Genomic DNA, 14,627 nt, shown 5'->3' on the forward strand with positions numbered 1-14,627 from the left:
CTAGGGCAAGAGGTAAAGGGGGTAGGCGGGCTTGGAAAAGTGATAGCTGAAAAATGTGGAGCTTCTGTGTGGGATGAGGAGAATGTTTTGATGCTGAGGTGATGGTTGAACAACTCTAGAATACACTAGAAGCCATTGAGCAGTTCACTCAGTGGGTGAATTGAGTGGCACTTGAATTATACCTCGCTGGAGATGCCACCATCTCACAGCACAGTGCATGTAACTAACATCTTACCTGTATCTTGATTCAGGTAACTACAACCAAGACCAGTGAAATATTTGGGCCCATAAGAATGTTTGTAAGGTTTAGAAGTTCATGGTTCTTTTGGTCTGATTTTTCATGGCACAGCTTTAATAGCTGTTTTTCTTAATTTCAGGGGTCAAAAAGAATTCTTCGGTCCAACGAGATCATCCTTCCAGCTAGTGGCCTGGTGGAAACAGAGCTCCAATTAACTTTTTCCCTTCAGGTGAGAATCTTCTAAGTCTTAGGACTCTAATGTCACTCCCAATCTAATCCCCAAACAACCCTTAAACTCGGACACTGTTTTCTCCAAGAACAGCCAAACTCAACTATAGCGTCCAGATCTGTGGATAGCCTAGAGGGCCAGCACAGTGCCTTACCAGTTATGGTAGGGTGCTGACAGCAGGTAGGCTGCTGAGACCTGTGGCATAGCTCAGTCTTCCTTTCTCTTACCTAAGGACATTGCAGCCACCTACTGTTCCCCCTACCCTACCATGCTCAGGCCCATCTCTTCTCCTTAGTGATCTGCAGCAGCTACTTCAGGTAGCTGCACCACCTCCAGTCTCCTCTTGCCCCACATGGTAATCTTCATCCCTCTCTTCTCATCCCTCCTAGCATGTGTCTCATTGTCATTTCCGTAGCCCACATCAAGACTCACAGAGCAAAACACCTGACCACATAGCAAAGAAAGTTTGTGGACCCTGAAGCTATCGGAAAAGCAGGCATTGAGCAGAACTAGCTCTCGGGTGCTTCTTTCTCATCCTGACTGCCCTGGTTTACAAACAAAAGAAACCAAAGCATGAAAGGGTAGTTGGTCTTCTGGCAGCACCCAAACCCCCAAGGTCCTAGTTGCTTAGTAATTGTTGGGATCTGCTTTTGCTCCTTAGTACCCTCATTTCCTTAAGCGAGATGCCAACAAGCTGCAGATCATGTTGCAAAGGAGGAAGCGATACAAGAACCGGACCATCTTGGGCTATAAGACCTTGGCTGTGGGACTTATCAACATGGCAGAGGTGAGCAAAACACAATCTCAAGCTGCTGCCCTGTAACTTGGAGAGCCAAGAGCAGCACTGGGCCTCCTGTTTCCACACTGCAAATGATTTCCCCAAGCTGCTGGCAGGTTTAATTTTACTTTTTGGGGGTGGGGCCAAGTGGGGGAGTACTGAGTATTAAACCCAGGAGTACTTTACTATCTTCTTGCCTCAGCCTCCCATCCTGGGTTTAAGGGTGCCCAGTGACCTTGTAAGGGCCCAGGATTTAATCTGGATATTGAAGTCCCATTTTGTTGCCATGTCTCTAGTGTTCAGTCTGCAGCAGTGCCCAGATTTTCCTATCTTTTGTGACCTTGATGTTTTTAAAGAGTATAGGCTTTATTGAATGTTCCTCAATGTGGTTCATTTAGTATTGTACCAAGGTTAGGTTCAATTTGTGTATTTCTGGCAGAGTTATCACCCAAATAGTACTGTTCTTCCCAGTGTAGCCTCAGTGCAGGTGATGTCAATTTGTGTCTTTATTAGCAATTACAACTTTTATCATTTGGTTAATACTAAGACAATGTCTACCAGAATTTCCTACTATAAGCTTAATAGGCATTTTGTACTTATTTACAAAAAATATTTTGTGTGGAATTTTGTTTTCGCTTTGAGACAAGGTTTCGCTCTGTAGCCTAGGCTGGTTTCAAATTCAAAGCAATCCTCCTGCCTCAGCATCCCAAGTGCTGGGATTATAGGAATGCACCACCACACCGGGCACAAGCCAGATTTAAAAGTCATTTCTAGCCAGACATGGTGCACACAGCTAAAATCCCAGCTACTGAGGCTGATACAATTACTGGCCGTATGTAGCCAGCCTGGGCAACTTAATGAGACCCAGACTCAGAATGTAAACAAAGGAACTGGTGACGTAGCTCAGTGGCTTCAATTCCCAGAAACACAAACACATATTTTTATAGCTATCATACACACACACTTTTATAGTTATAGTTATAGTGTGTACTTTGTTAAATAGGAAAAATTCTGATCTCACAATGAAGGACTAGTAGAAGTGAATTAATATCAACAACCATTTCTCTGGCTATGTTAAGCCCTACTGTTTCCCCATGATCTATAGCTGTTTTTCCTTATTGCCAGAGACAGCCGCCCATTGCTTGTAGGCCTAGCTAGCTTCACCCAGTCTTGAGAACTAGTTTCTTTGTGAAGGATCTAAGCCAACATGTGGTCCTAGAGATTAGCTGGTACTTTGGATTGGTTTGGGTTTTTTTAGTTTTTTGTTTCTTGTGGTTGGTTGGTTTATATATTGGAGATTGGACCTAGGGGCTTCATGCTGAGCTGCGTCCCCAGCCCTCTCTTATTTTTTATTTTACTTTGAGTAAATCTTAGTAAGTCACTAAATTACCCATCTTGGGTTGGGCTTAAATTTGCAGCCCTCCTGCCTCAGGCTCCCAAAGTACTGGGATCACAGCTGTGAACCACCATTCCCACCTAGCAATCACTGTCAGTCTCAGGGCTAGATTGTTATCTTTAAGCACACAGTGGTCCCTGACCAGCACTGAGACTTCCACAGACTGGTCTTCTTTTGTGTTGTTTTGTTTTGTTTTCAGTACTGGGGATTAAGCCCAGGGTTGCGGTCCCCCTGCCTCAGCTTCTCTAGTAGCTGGAGTTCGAAGGTGTGTGTCACCATGCCCACCATTTTTTGTTTGTGTTTTGAGACAAGGTCTTGCTGCATAGCCCAGGCTGGCCTGTGATCTAACTGATCCTCTTTCTTTACCACCTGAGTAGCTGAGACTGCCGGTTTAGAGACAGTTTTAAAGTTAAACTCTCGAAGGAAGTAGGAGGATAATGGGCCCTGATCTAGAAATGAGAAGGAAAATGTATCTGTAGAATGCCATTGCCATGGACTTGCACATTCCTTGGGTTTATAGAAATGACAGCCCTGTAGCTGGATGTGGCAAGGTGTTTCTAGCGCATTCTTTGCTGGCAGGTGATGCAGCACCCTAACGAGGGTGCCCTGGTGCTTGGCCTGCACAGCAATGTAAAGGACGTGTCTGTGCCTGTGGCAGAAATAAAGATCTACTCCCTGTCCAGCCAACCCATTGACCATGAAGGAATCAAGTCCAAGCTGTCTGGTAAGATGTGTACAGTGTTTAGAGACTTTGTAGAATATAAGGGAGCCCATGCCCTGATCGCCACCTTGGAAGAGCTGAGTAAGACATACCTGCAAACAGACAAGAGAAGCTTGCCGATCCCCAAAACGGAATCATAGCCATGGCCCTCCCCTCCAGTCCAGTTGTATTGATCCCCAGCTATCAAAGTATCTCAGGCTAGCTCTCCCCAGGGCAAAGCTACCTTACTGTGGTGTCGTTCCAGATCGCTCTCCTGATATTGACAACTATTCTGAGGAAGAGGAGGAGAGCTTTTCATCAGAGCAAGAAGGCAGTGATGATCCTTTGCACGGGCAGGTACTTCCCACAACTCTCCTCTGGAACATCCTGAAGCTCGTGAGCTCGTGAGATTTCCAAGCCTCATTCTTTTTTGTTTCATTTTGTTTTTGTTTTTGTTGGGTTTTTTTGTTTCTTGAGACAAACAAAAACTCTCTATGTAATTCAGGCTGACCTCGTGCTCACTATGTAGTCCAGGCTAGGTGATCTCCTGCCACAGCCTTCCAAGAGCTGGGATTATAGGCATGAACCCTCCTCCAGGCCTCATTCTATTCCCTTCCTACTTAGGACCTGTTCTATGAAGATGAGGATCTACGGAAAGTAAAGAAGACCCGGAGGAAACTCACCTCAACTTCAGCCATCACGAGGGTGAGCTTTAGGTTGAGGGAGTAACACAGCTGAGATTCTCAGCCTAGGGCAGGAGAAGAGGAGTCCATTCAGACCTAGTGTGGCTAGAGATGTACTCAGTGACAGAGTGCTTGCCCAGCAGGCATGAGGCCCTGGGTTTTGCTCTGCAAAAAATGAAAAAGAATTGGTGTGATAGGGAGCTCCATTACAGCTCTGGGTTATACAGATAGAAGAAAGGCTGAGAACCCTTGTTCCAGAATTTGGCACAGTACTTTGTCAGGGAACAGAACACCTCAGACACCCTGTCCTTCCCCTTTTAAGGTGATTGCTTCAAATGCAGTACCATCCATTATAGAAAGGAAGATGGCTCTCACTAGTATTGCTGGTTTTACTCATTTGTAGAACTTTCCCAGAAATAATAGGCCAGTCCTGGGTTTGATAAGGTTTAATTATATTAGATGTAGCTCCTACTATAATGGACTCATAACCCTGGAGCACAGAGGCCTTTGGGTTACTTTTCCTCAGGAGTCTCTGTGAAGAGAGCTTTGGACCAAGAAGCTAAAACCTGAACTTCTTGGTGTCCTCTTACTGACCCTGGAGATCTGTGCAAAGGGTGGCAAGGGTGAGAAGTGCCAGGAGCTTTTAGGAAAGACATTCCCAGTTTCCTTTTCTCCAGAGACATTCTGGTTTTCTTGGGTGCAGAGCCCACCTGGGGGCTGGCACCCTGAGAGCAAGGTTTCTGTCCTCTTTGAGGTGAAACATAGATCAGCCTTTCCAAAGATGTGTCTGAGCCTGGTGTCCCACCATAGAACAGCATTGTCACTTCTGCAGTCAGCCTCGGGTCACAGGGCCTCCTTACGAACTCTGCACACCATGGCTTTGATTGCCCTTCACATCGGTGACTGGAGAGATGAGAACTACTCCTTTGTCCCAGGTAGCTGAGCCTCCTGGATGGCACTTCTCCCGAGCCTCTCTCTCCATATCACTTTGAGAAGGAAGGATGGCCTAAGGTCCTCCCTGTTACGACTCCTGTGTAGTTCACAGAACTTGTCTCTTTTCTTCTGTAGTTGTAGGAGGCCCTGATTTCTGCCTAAAGGATGCTGCTTGGCTAAGCCACCCCTTCCTGTGGCCTTTCACAGTGTCACCCGGTGTCCCCATCAGCATCCACTCCTCCAGAGGTAGTTCTGAAGCTGCCAGGCTTTTCCAGTCTGTTTCTGGATGCTTCATGATTGTCTTTTACTTTCTCCTGTCTGTACGCAGTCTTCTTTCCATACCAAGAGCTTGGTACCCTAAACACTTAACCTGCTTCCTTCTCTTTCACTATACACTGAAGTGTTTTTCTTCTGTTGCACATGCCCTTCCCACCCTCTCTTAGAGGCTTTCGATATTACATGCAAGTCAGTTGTTCCTATTCCTAGATGTGAATCTGACATTTAAGTAGAACTTCTTATGGCCACAAGCTACATGTTAAGTCCAGAGCAGGAGACAGATCCGTGAAGCTGGTCTGTGCCATCTAGGAGCTCAAACGTCTAATGACACTGACTTATCTTACCAAGAAGCTACAGCACAGTTGGATGGGTGTTTCACAGAAGGAACAGTGCTGACCTAGTGGGAAAGAGGCCGCCTCCAATAGTATCTTGAATGAGATGCTGAGAAAAGAGGCTTGTTTCAAAGCCAGAGATGGTGTTGCATGCTTGTAATTCCAGTACTCAGGAGGCTGAGGCAGGAGGATTGCTGCAAGTTCAAGGCCAACTTGGGCTATATATAATGAGTTCAAAATGAGCCTAAACCACAAAGTGAGACTCTTGAAAAAAAAAATTGAACTTCACTAAGTGGATTTGGGAGAAACTTTTATTGAAAGCAGTCCGGACAGGCCCTCAGACTTTAACAGGTCCAACATCCACAAAGGGGCAGCTCACACAGACAAATCAGGGAAATGTGGTCAGATTTGCCTCTGGAAAGACCACAGGGGACGGGGCTGGAGATTTAGCTCAGCGGCATAAGCACCTGCCTTGCAAGCAGGCAGTTGTGAGTTCAGTTCCCCGTACCGATAAAAAGGAAAAAGACCAAAAAAAACCAGGGGACTCTAGAAGAAATGAGGCTAGACACTGGCCAGTGGTGGGGAAGGAGCCTTGCAGTGGTCCCAGACAAATGTGAGGAGAAAGAAAGCATGGCGTCTAGACATTAGCAACAGTGGTGATGCTGAGGGAGAAAAGACAAGATTGGGAGTTAACCAGCATGAGCCAGAGGCCGAGAGGGGAAGCTCCAGGTCTGGACTCAGTGATGCACGGGCGAGTGGTGCTGCTGCCTGGGGTCGCAGTGAGGCAGAAAGAGGACAAATGCAATTCTGAAATGTGTGTGTGTGAACAGAGCACTCACTAATGTCCCCCAGATCTGAAGAAGAAGTCCAAGGGATGGGCTGGAGGTGCACATCTGGGAGTTACTGGGCTGTGGATGAGCAGCTAGGGACAGATGGGATCGTCTCCTGCCCCCAGCACCCAGGTCCTGGGAACTGCACTGGAATTCATCGTGCACAGGCCTGTCCTCCGAGGTTTTCAGTTGGGGCAGAAACTGTATCCCCTACTTTTTGTCCTTTCATGGATTTGAGGCTGTGTCTTTTGAATTGACCACAAGTAGCTGTTTGAGAACTAGTTATGCAATTTGTCCCCACAGCAACCCAACATCAAACAGAAGTTTGTGGCCCTCCTGAAACGGTTCAAAGTTTCTGACGAGGTATGACCCCTTAGTTCCAAGGGTAATGGTAAGTAGAATCCTTGGAGTTTCATGCCTTTCCTGTGCAGCCTCCAGAAGTCAGGGTTCTAGCATCACCGTTCCTGCCCCACTGGGATGTGTAGCAGAGCCCTAAGGAGAGGCAGCTAAGGAAGAGCTCAACCTAAAGAAAGAGGAGGGGTTCCACATGAAGCGCAGGAAGTGTCACAGTGTTCAGAGCCAGGTAGCCAGTTACACTCAGCCACTGGTTGACAGGAGATGTTAGTGACAAATCCAGCTGCCCTTGTTTAATTTCCCCTCATATCCTTCCAGTGAACCAAGCATGAGTAGATGTCCATCAGTGGTCAGCCCTTGAGTTGCCAGCAGTAAACATTGATAGGAAAGCCATCTCCTCCTGGACTTTGGAGATCTTGGTTCCAGTTTCCACAGGCTTCTCAGGGACTGAAAAGGGGGTGGAGATAAAGAATGTTGAGAAAGAGGGTCCTTGCCATTTTTCTGGGCTACAGAAGAGGGAAGAACAGGCCACACAAGCCTAGCTCCTGGTCCCCTTTTAGCCTATTCTTGGGAGGGGCACAGAAGACCCCACCCTTTCCTCCCTGAGCAGGACCTGGAGTGCGTAGCAGGAGGAGCTGAGAAGGTGAGGTGGCCTCCCACATCCCTGCTCTCAGGATTAGATCACAGGAAGGACATCGTTAGTCTGTCCATCAAATGTGATGGGGAGCCACGTCCCTTTGGAGGTAGCATCAGGGAGGCCTGCTGACATGTAGCCCAGGAGAAAGGACTTGATCAGTGTCCATCACTGTTAATAGGCAGAACTCCAGATTTAAAGATCATTTTTCTGTCTGTAGGTGGGCTTCGGGTTAGAGCATGTGTCCCGGGAGCAGATTCGGGAGGTGGAAGAAGACCTGGATGAACTGTACGACAGTCTGGAGATGTACAACCCCAGCGACAGTGGTCCCGAAATGGAGGAGACAGAGAGCATCCTGAGCACCCCGAAGCCCAAGCTCAAGTGAGGCCCAGAGCTTCTCTGCAGGCCGCCCTCTGATGCTGTTCCTCCCTAGGCCACTGTGTCCCTTCTCCCATCACTCCCCTGCTCCAGGGAACCATGGTCCTTCTTGCTTCCCGAGACTCCTGCTCCCTGGGCAGTGATCACTGATTTTGCCTTTAACTGAGAAAATCCCTATAGGACCTGCCACAAGTCCCTCGGTCCAGGCCTGCTTTTGGCCCCATAGCATCCTTCCTCACCAGGGGCTGGAAGCCCAAGGCTGTTGATCTGCCTTGAGCAACAGGTGCTCTCAGCTCTTGAGAGCTGCTGTTAGGCACAGCGGCCACTGACCCCAGCTGTGCTTCTTCGCTGCAGGCCCTTCTTTGAGGGGATGTCACAGTCCAGCTCACAGACGGAGATTGGCAGCCTCAACAGCAAGGGCAGCCTCGGAAAGGACACCACCAGCCCTGTGAGCAGACTAATGGCAATAAGGGGTGGGGACAGGCACCTGGCATGTTGACTTCACTCTCTGGGCCCTCTGCTTCTCCAAGCATGGCTCTTGGGATCTCGAAAGAACAGCCTCAGTTTCCTCCTCTTGGCCTGGCTCCAAGGACATTGCTGTACTGGCAAGGTCTTCCTCTGTGTCTGTTCGCACCATGGCATGGAGCCCCCCCACTTCATGTCCATTACATGGTAGCTGAGTGTGTAGTTTCCATCCAGGAAAGTGATTGTCTGCCTAAAGGCCCTGCTGGGAAGGAAACAGGTATAAAGGGCTCCAGGGCCCCACAAGGACTGTCTAGAGAGTCCAGAGAAAGTGAGTCAGCTCTGCTAGGGAGAATTCAGAGGGAATGGACTCTTGGAGATGGTAGAATTTAGTGGGCAGTTTCCCAATTGCTTTGTGAGCAGGAAGAAAAAGCTGACTGCTGTGATTCCCAGCACCCAGTGGCAGATCACAGGTAGGAGCTCAGGGTGATGCCAAGTCCACTAGACCTGGAGGAGCAGCTCTTCCTTAATTCACAGCTCAGGACAGGCAGCTGTGGTGTACTGTTCCAGAACAGAGTTGAGGGATTGCTGTGGAGAGCTGTAAGTCTTCTTCAGTGAGAGAAACTAAATCTTTGAGACCTAGTTCTTGCTGCTTTGGTAGCGAATGAGGGGTATAATCATTTATTCACCAGAAGAAATATACAGGTAATACTGCCAGTATGTTTTAACTGCAAGGAGATGACCTGAAGCTGCAAGGCCTGCAATCCCCTGTAGATCAATGGTCGTGGCACAGGGCTGGTGCCTATCCTGAGCCTGCAAGCCACCACCATTTCCTTGGGCACCTATGGCTGCTGTGCTTGATGCCACCAGGTGGCGCTGTCTGTCAGGTTATCCTTCCTTGTTAAAGTGTTTTTGGCTCGGTCTGGTCCACAAGGCAGGGCTTTGTGGGTGTTAGGAAATGTTGGAAGGAGAATCATAGCTCACAAGGAAAATCCTCCCCACAGAGACCTTCAAGTCTGCCACCTGCAGATTAACATCCCCTGCACTTTCCTAACCTGGTTCATGGGTTTCTGGAGCTGAAGAAACCTTGGCTTTGTATACTACTGGGGTTAGGATTTAAGTGGGAGCTGCTTTTCTTCACAGGGGGCTGCCAGATGGCCCTGTTGAATCCTACTGAATGTCACTGCCCCTGTAGAGAAACCACTAGCCTCAAGAGCCAGATTCACCCTAAGGTTGTTTGTCTGTTTGTTTGTTTGTTTGTTTGGTACTAGGGATCGAATGCAGTACTACACACTTGCAAGGCAGGTGCTAAAGATGCTGAGCTAAATCCCCAGCCCTAAGAGTCTTTTTTTTTTGAGGAGAAGTTTATGGGGTGAGACCGTTTCTAGACATGTAGCCCAGATTGGCCTTGAGCACAGGTTGACCCTCCTGCCTCAGGTGTGCACCACCCCACCTGGCTAAGATTCTTCTGGAAGGAAGGCCAGCACCAGTAGCTAAGGAAGGGCTGCTCCCCAGGTTCTAGGAATGCTAAACAAGTATGCTGCAGAGAGGAAGTGTGAGCGAGGCAGTTTAGGCAGTGCCCAGCAGACACTAATCATAGCAGCTTACCACACTGAGTGACTGATCAGTGCTAGTGATCATTGTTGCCAAGTCACCAAGAACTGTTTCATATTAACAAAGGTGGTTCTAGGCTAGTGGAATTTGGCTGTAGGTTCTGCTTTAGCCTTAGTTATATGGTTTACAGCATTAACAGAAAAATCACCTTGGGGCTGGGGATTTAGCTCAGTGGCATAAGTGCCTGCCTTGCAAGTGTGTGGTTGTAAGTTCGATCCCTGGTACCGATAAAAAAAGAAAAATCACCTTGTTTTTTTTTTTTTTTTAATATATATTGGGGATTGAATCTAGGGTCTTTACACTGAGCCACAGCTCCAGTCCTATTTTTTTTTTTTTTTTTTGAGAGAGAGTCTTTAAATTTCTGAGTTGCCTAGAATGGGTTCAAACTTGGGATTCTATTGCCTCACCCTCTCAGAGTAGTGGGATTATACCTTGGCTTTTTGAGCCTCAAATGCTTTTTTTTTTTTTTTTTTTTTTTCTTTTTTATAGCAGTGATCTAACTCACGACCTTGTGCTTACCAGTAATGCACTTGTGCTGCTGAGCTATATCCCCCAGCCCAGATGACTTTTTTGTAAGGTGGAGGTGTCAGCATAGGAACCTAGTTAACACAAAAGTCAATCAAAAATGGGTTTACTACCACACACCTATAATCTCAGCACTGGAGAGGCTGAGGTAGGAGGATTGCAGGTTCCAAGTCAGTTTGAGCTCCATAGAGACTGTGTCTCAAAAAACAGGTCAGTGGAGGCTACACATGATGGCACATGTCTGCAATCCTAGCACTCAGGTATCTGAGGTGAAAAATTATGAGTTCAAGGCTATCCTGGGCTACTTATCAAATTCAAGTTGGCTTGGGCTATATAGCAAAAACAAACCAAAGAAGTCAATAGAGGATCCGTGTGTATAATATGATAACCGAAGGCCCCTCTTTCAGCAAAAACTACATCTGTGCAGGGTGGAACTTCTGAGTTTGAATCTTGACTCCATCATTCCACTGGCTGTCTTCAGCCAAGTTCCCAAGACTTCATTTCATCAGCTACAAAGTAAACTTTGTAGAGAGTAACTTGCCTCCAAGGCCAGTGGAGGTGCAGCGAGATCACGTGATCAGGCGTAGTGGGTGTATGCTGTGTGTATTGATTGTTCTGCTGCATAGGACCTGCAGGAAGTATGGGCTACTGTTGCCTTTGTTATAATTCCTTAGAGCCACTTAAGTTTTGGGCTCCTAAAATTGATAGACTCTAGAAGTATTTTATATGAGTACTGAAATTCTGTTTCTCTTAGCCAGGCCTTAAACCGGCTTTTTGCTTCCCTGCTGAGATTTCTATTTGGAAAGCTCCCATATGTCTTGATGTGGGTGTGAACTGTGGAATCCTTCAGTAGAAAAGCACTTTGAGAATAGCAGAATAAAGTTGTGTTCTTACGTGGACAACTTCCTGATGGATCAGGGAAGACATGAAATCATGTGTGTTTAGAGGCTGTACACCCACTGCCTCACCTTGATGGCCTTTGGTCCCTAAAGAGGACTTTTCCTCTCTTTTTTTTCCCCAGTGCAAAAGAATCAAACCCTGGGCCTTGTACATGCTAAGCAAGTGACATCTCCAGCTCTGTTTATGTATTTTTCATAATTTTTTTTTTGTTCTCCAAATTTTCAGATGATTCATTTTATCACAACAACCAGAAGGAATTTCTGCTGATGCAAATTATTGTAGTTGTTGAACTTTCTCAAGACTTGAGCAGTAAGCATAGCAGCATAATTTGGTTCTCCTAGCTGATAACTGTAGACCTCGGCAGTGCTTCAGGAGGCCTCCTTCGATGCAGACTTTCCGCCAAGGTTGCCTGCTGCTGGAAGTTGCAATTTCCATAGCATTGTGGATAAAGGTGTTAAAGACTAGTCAGTCAGTCAGTCAGTCTCTCTCTCTCTCTCTCTCTTTCTCTCTCTCTCTGTCCCTCTCCCCCCTCCCTCTCTGTGTCTCTCTCTCTCTCACACACACACACACAGCGAGCACGCACACTGCTCAGTAGCTACCATTGCCCATGGGCACATGCTACAGACCACTGCACTTCAGGAAGCACCTCCAGTGCCACACAGGTAGATATACTGGGTGCTATCAGAGCTCCAGAGTCCTGGATGAGAAAAACCTTTCAAATTCATAGGAACAGAAGAAGGCTGGAGAAGCTGAGTATATTATAATTTTTATTTGTCACATCTTAAGAATTTAACTGGTGAGGGCTGGGGATTTAGCTCAGTGGCATAAGCGCCTGCCTTGCAAGTGCGTGGTCATGAGTTTGATCCCTGGTACCGATAAAAAAAATTTTTTTAATTAAAAAAAAATTTAACTGGTGGAAGGGTTGGTGTTATCAAATGTTGACACTTTACTGTAGAAACAGTGTCAGAGGGCTGGACAGCAAGCCATTTCTACCACCCAGTGGGACTTCCTTCTCACCCCAGTTCCTGATGAGATTCCCCCCTCCCTGTAATGAGTTTATTTGAGTAGGGATTTTCTAGGGTTCTAGCCTCAGTTATTAATGTTGATCAGTCATGTAGACAATGTGCGAATGAAACAGCAGTGCAAGCCCGAGGCAACCTGAGCTACCACACAAGTCCTGGGGCACCAGACTGGCTGAAGTGTGTCGGGCTCATCTTGGAAATGGCTTTGGGTCTTAGTTTCCACTGGGGATGGTTTTAGCTCCCAGGAGACATTTGCCGATGATGGGAGACATTTTTGGTTATCAGCAGTGGAGAAGATGACCACTGGCATCTAATGGAGATGCTATTGAACATCCCAAGTGCGCAGGACAGCTGCCCCCGCAGACACTGACCCAGCCCCATGGTCAGTAGGCCAAGGTGGGGCACCTAGGTTTAAAACAGGATGCAGGACTCCTCCACTGAGCTGCCTTTGTGGTCCTTGTTCATTTCATTGCCCCAGGCTACCTCCCTTACTAACCTGATGCTCCCAGTTTTATATAATTTACTCAGAGAAAACACTGTAAGCAGTTGATGAAGTTAGGATTTCCTTTGTATTTTCTGCCCCCATTAGTTCCCTCAAATAAAAGAGATTGAAGCCAGTGCCTTCCTGACATCGAAGACCACAGCCCATCTGACTCATGATTGGGGCTTTGGTGTTCACCCACATAGAAGAGATATTAGCAAATACAAAATAGGTGGTTACATATCTGTAAAGTGAACTTTTTTTTAACAGTACTGAGGATTGAACCCAAGATCTTGCAGATGCTAGGCAGGACTCCACCATTGAACAGCACCCCTAGCTCAAAATAAACACTTTGTATTTATTAGAAATATTAATAAAATTTGGGGACAATTGGAGAATTAATTCACAGCTAAGTGAAGTCACTTTGGACATGTTCTTACTTAGTATAGGATTTCCAGATGCTACCAAGCAAAAAGCATTCAGTTATCATGGATAGCTTCAGTCTCAAAATTAAAGACCTGAACTTGTCCAATCAAAGGAGGCACCCATATATCTCTTTTAGGCAAGAATGTGCCCAGAATCTGAAAGCAAAGACTGTATGGTTCTGGTAGCAAAACCATCTAACGAAGCCTTCTGCCTGCTTGTAAGGCAGGCGCTTATGCCGCTGAGCTAAATCCCCAGCCCCTTGTCATAATTTTTTTAAAGTGACTCCTCTGTTCTCACAAAAATATGCCCCCTAATAAGATGAAAATCCTAAAGGTTTTAGGAGGTTGAAACTTAAGTAAAAGTAGCCAGGCGTGGTGGTGCAGGCTTGTTATCCCAGCACTTGGGATGCTGAAGTAGGATAACAGCTGAGTTTTTGAGGCCAACCTGAGCTACATGGTGAGCTCAGGCCAGCCTGAACTATATACCAAGACCCTGTCTCAAAACAACCAAAAAAATTTTAAAATTAAGCACCCTAAAGATCTAGTAAAACAAGTTAGAGTGATGGTTATTTGGGTCAGGGATAACTGATAGTTAAAATTTTTGCAGATGGAATTGGCTGCACTAGAAAAAGTCAAATCTACTTGGATTAAAAACCAAGATGACAGTCTGACCGAAACGGACACCCTGGTATGTATGGCTCAGTTTTCCATTGTCGCCACTTCAGGATGAACTCTTTAAATAAAGACAGAAGCACTCTCGGGACTACCCTGGAAATGTGGCCTAAGTCCATGGGGCTTGTACATATCCTGTGTCCTCTTTCTCTTGAATTCTTACCCATGGAATGGAACCTACCCTAGAGACCAGGCTCAATCAATAAACTAGACATGTTCCCATTCTGCCCTTTTATTAGAGCTGATCAAATGCTAGCTTAGATAATTTCTGACTGTCATCATGTACTTCTGAAAGTTGATGACCAGTGTTTTCCCTCAGGAGCCATCTCCTCCCCCTGGGATGTTGCTCTGTCAGTGGCCAGGCAGCCCACAACACTGAGCCTCTGTGTGGTTACTGTGAAGCTCCCTCCTGCCAAAGCCAGATGAATGGAGTTGAATTGGCTAGGATTCCCAGTTGAACAGAATAGCAAATTGCACATGTGTGTACCCTGTTCCTGCTGATGCTGAGTGAGCGCAGAGGATGCAGAGATGGCTGAACCATGATCTCTCCCCTCTCGGCCCTATCACCAGGAAGCCACTTGTGCACACCTGGGGCAAGGACCTGTGAGACCCAGAGAGCCACAGAGGGGTGCAGATAGGGAAAGGTTGCCTGAGCTTTCCTTTCAGGAAAGCTGTGCAGGTCATCCTGTGGGACAGGAGGCAGGACACTGGATGGGAGAAGCAAGGGACTTTCCAGAATGCCATCTGGGGATGTGTTGCATGTGG

General features: G+C 46.8%; 1 protein-coding gene across 2 annotated transcripts in view; it reads left to right on the top strand.

Annotated features, from left to right (window-relative positions):
- Positions 1–14,627, top strand: part of Pacs1 (phosphofurin acidic cluster sorting protein 1) — a 161,412-nt gene that overhangs the window by 132,813 nt on the left and 13,972 nt on the right. The window contains exons 3-11 of one of the 2 annotated variants that reach the window (XM_063227548.1): positions 378–467; positions 1,129–1,254; positions 3,221–3,365; positions 3,607–3,698; positions 3,966–4,046; positions 6,699–6,758; positions 7,604–7,764; positions 8,116–8,209; positions 13,798–13,878. In XM_063227548.1, coding sequence (XP_063083618.1) covers positions 378–467; positions 1,129–1,254; positions 3,221–3,365; positions 3,607–3,698; positions 3,966–4,046; positions 6,699–6,758; positions 7,604–7,764; positions 8,116–8,209; positions 13,798–13,878 — 930 coding nt within the window. The remainder of the gene's footprint in view (positions 1–377; positions 468–1,128; positions 1,255–3,220; positions 3,366–3,606; positions 3,699–3,965; positions 4,047–6,698; positions 6,759–7,603; positions 7,765–8,115; positions 8,210–13,797; positions 13,879–14,627) is intronic. The other variant, XM_063227549.1, reaches the window with a different exon arrangement.

Source organism: Cavia porcellus, unplaced genomic scaffold (assembly GCF_034190915.1).
Source record: "Cavia porcellus strain 051 isolate PalLab524CR breed Dunkin Hartley unplaced genomic scaffold, mCavPor4.1 scaffold_17, whole genome shotgun sequence".
NCBI lineage: Eukaryota > Metazoa > Chordata > Mammalia > Rodentia > Caviidae > Cavia > Cavia porcellus.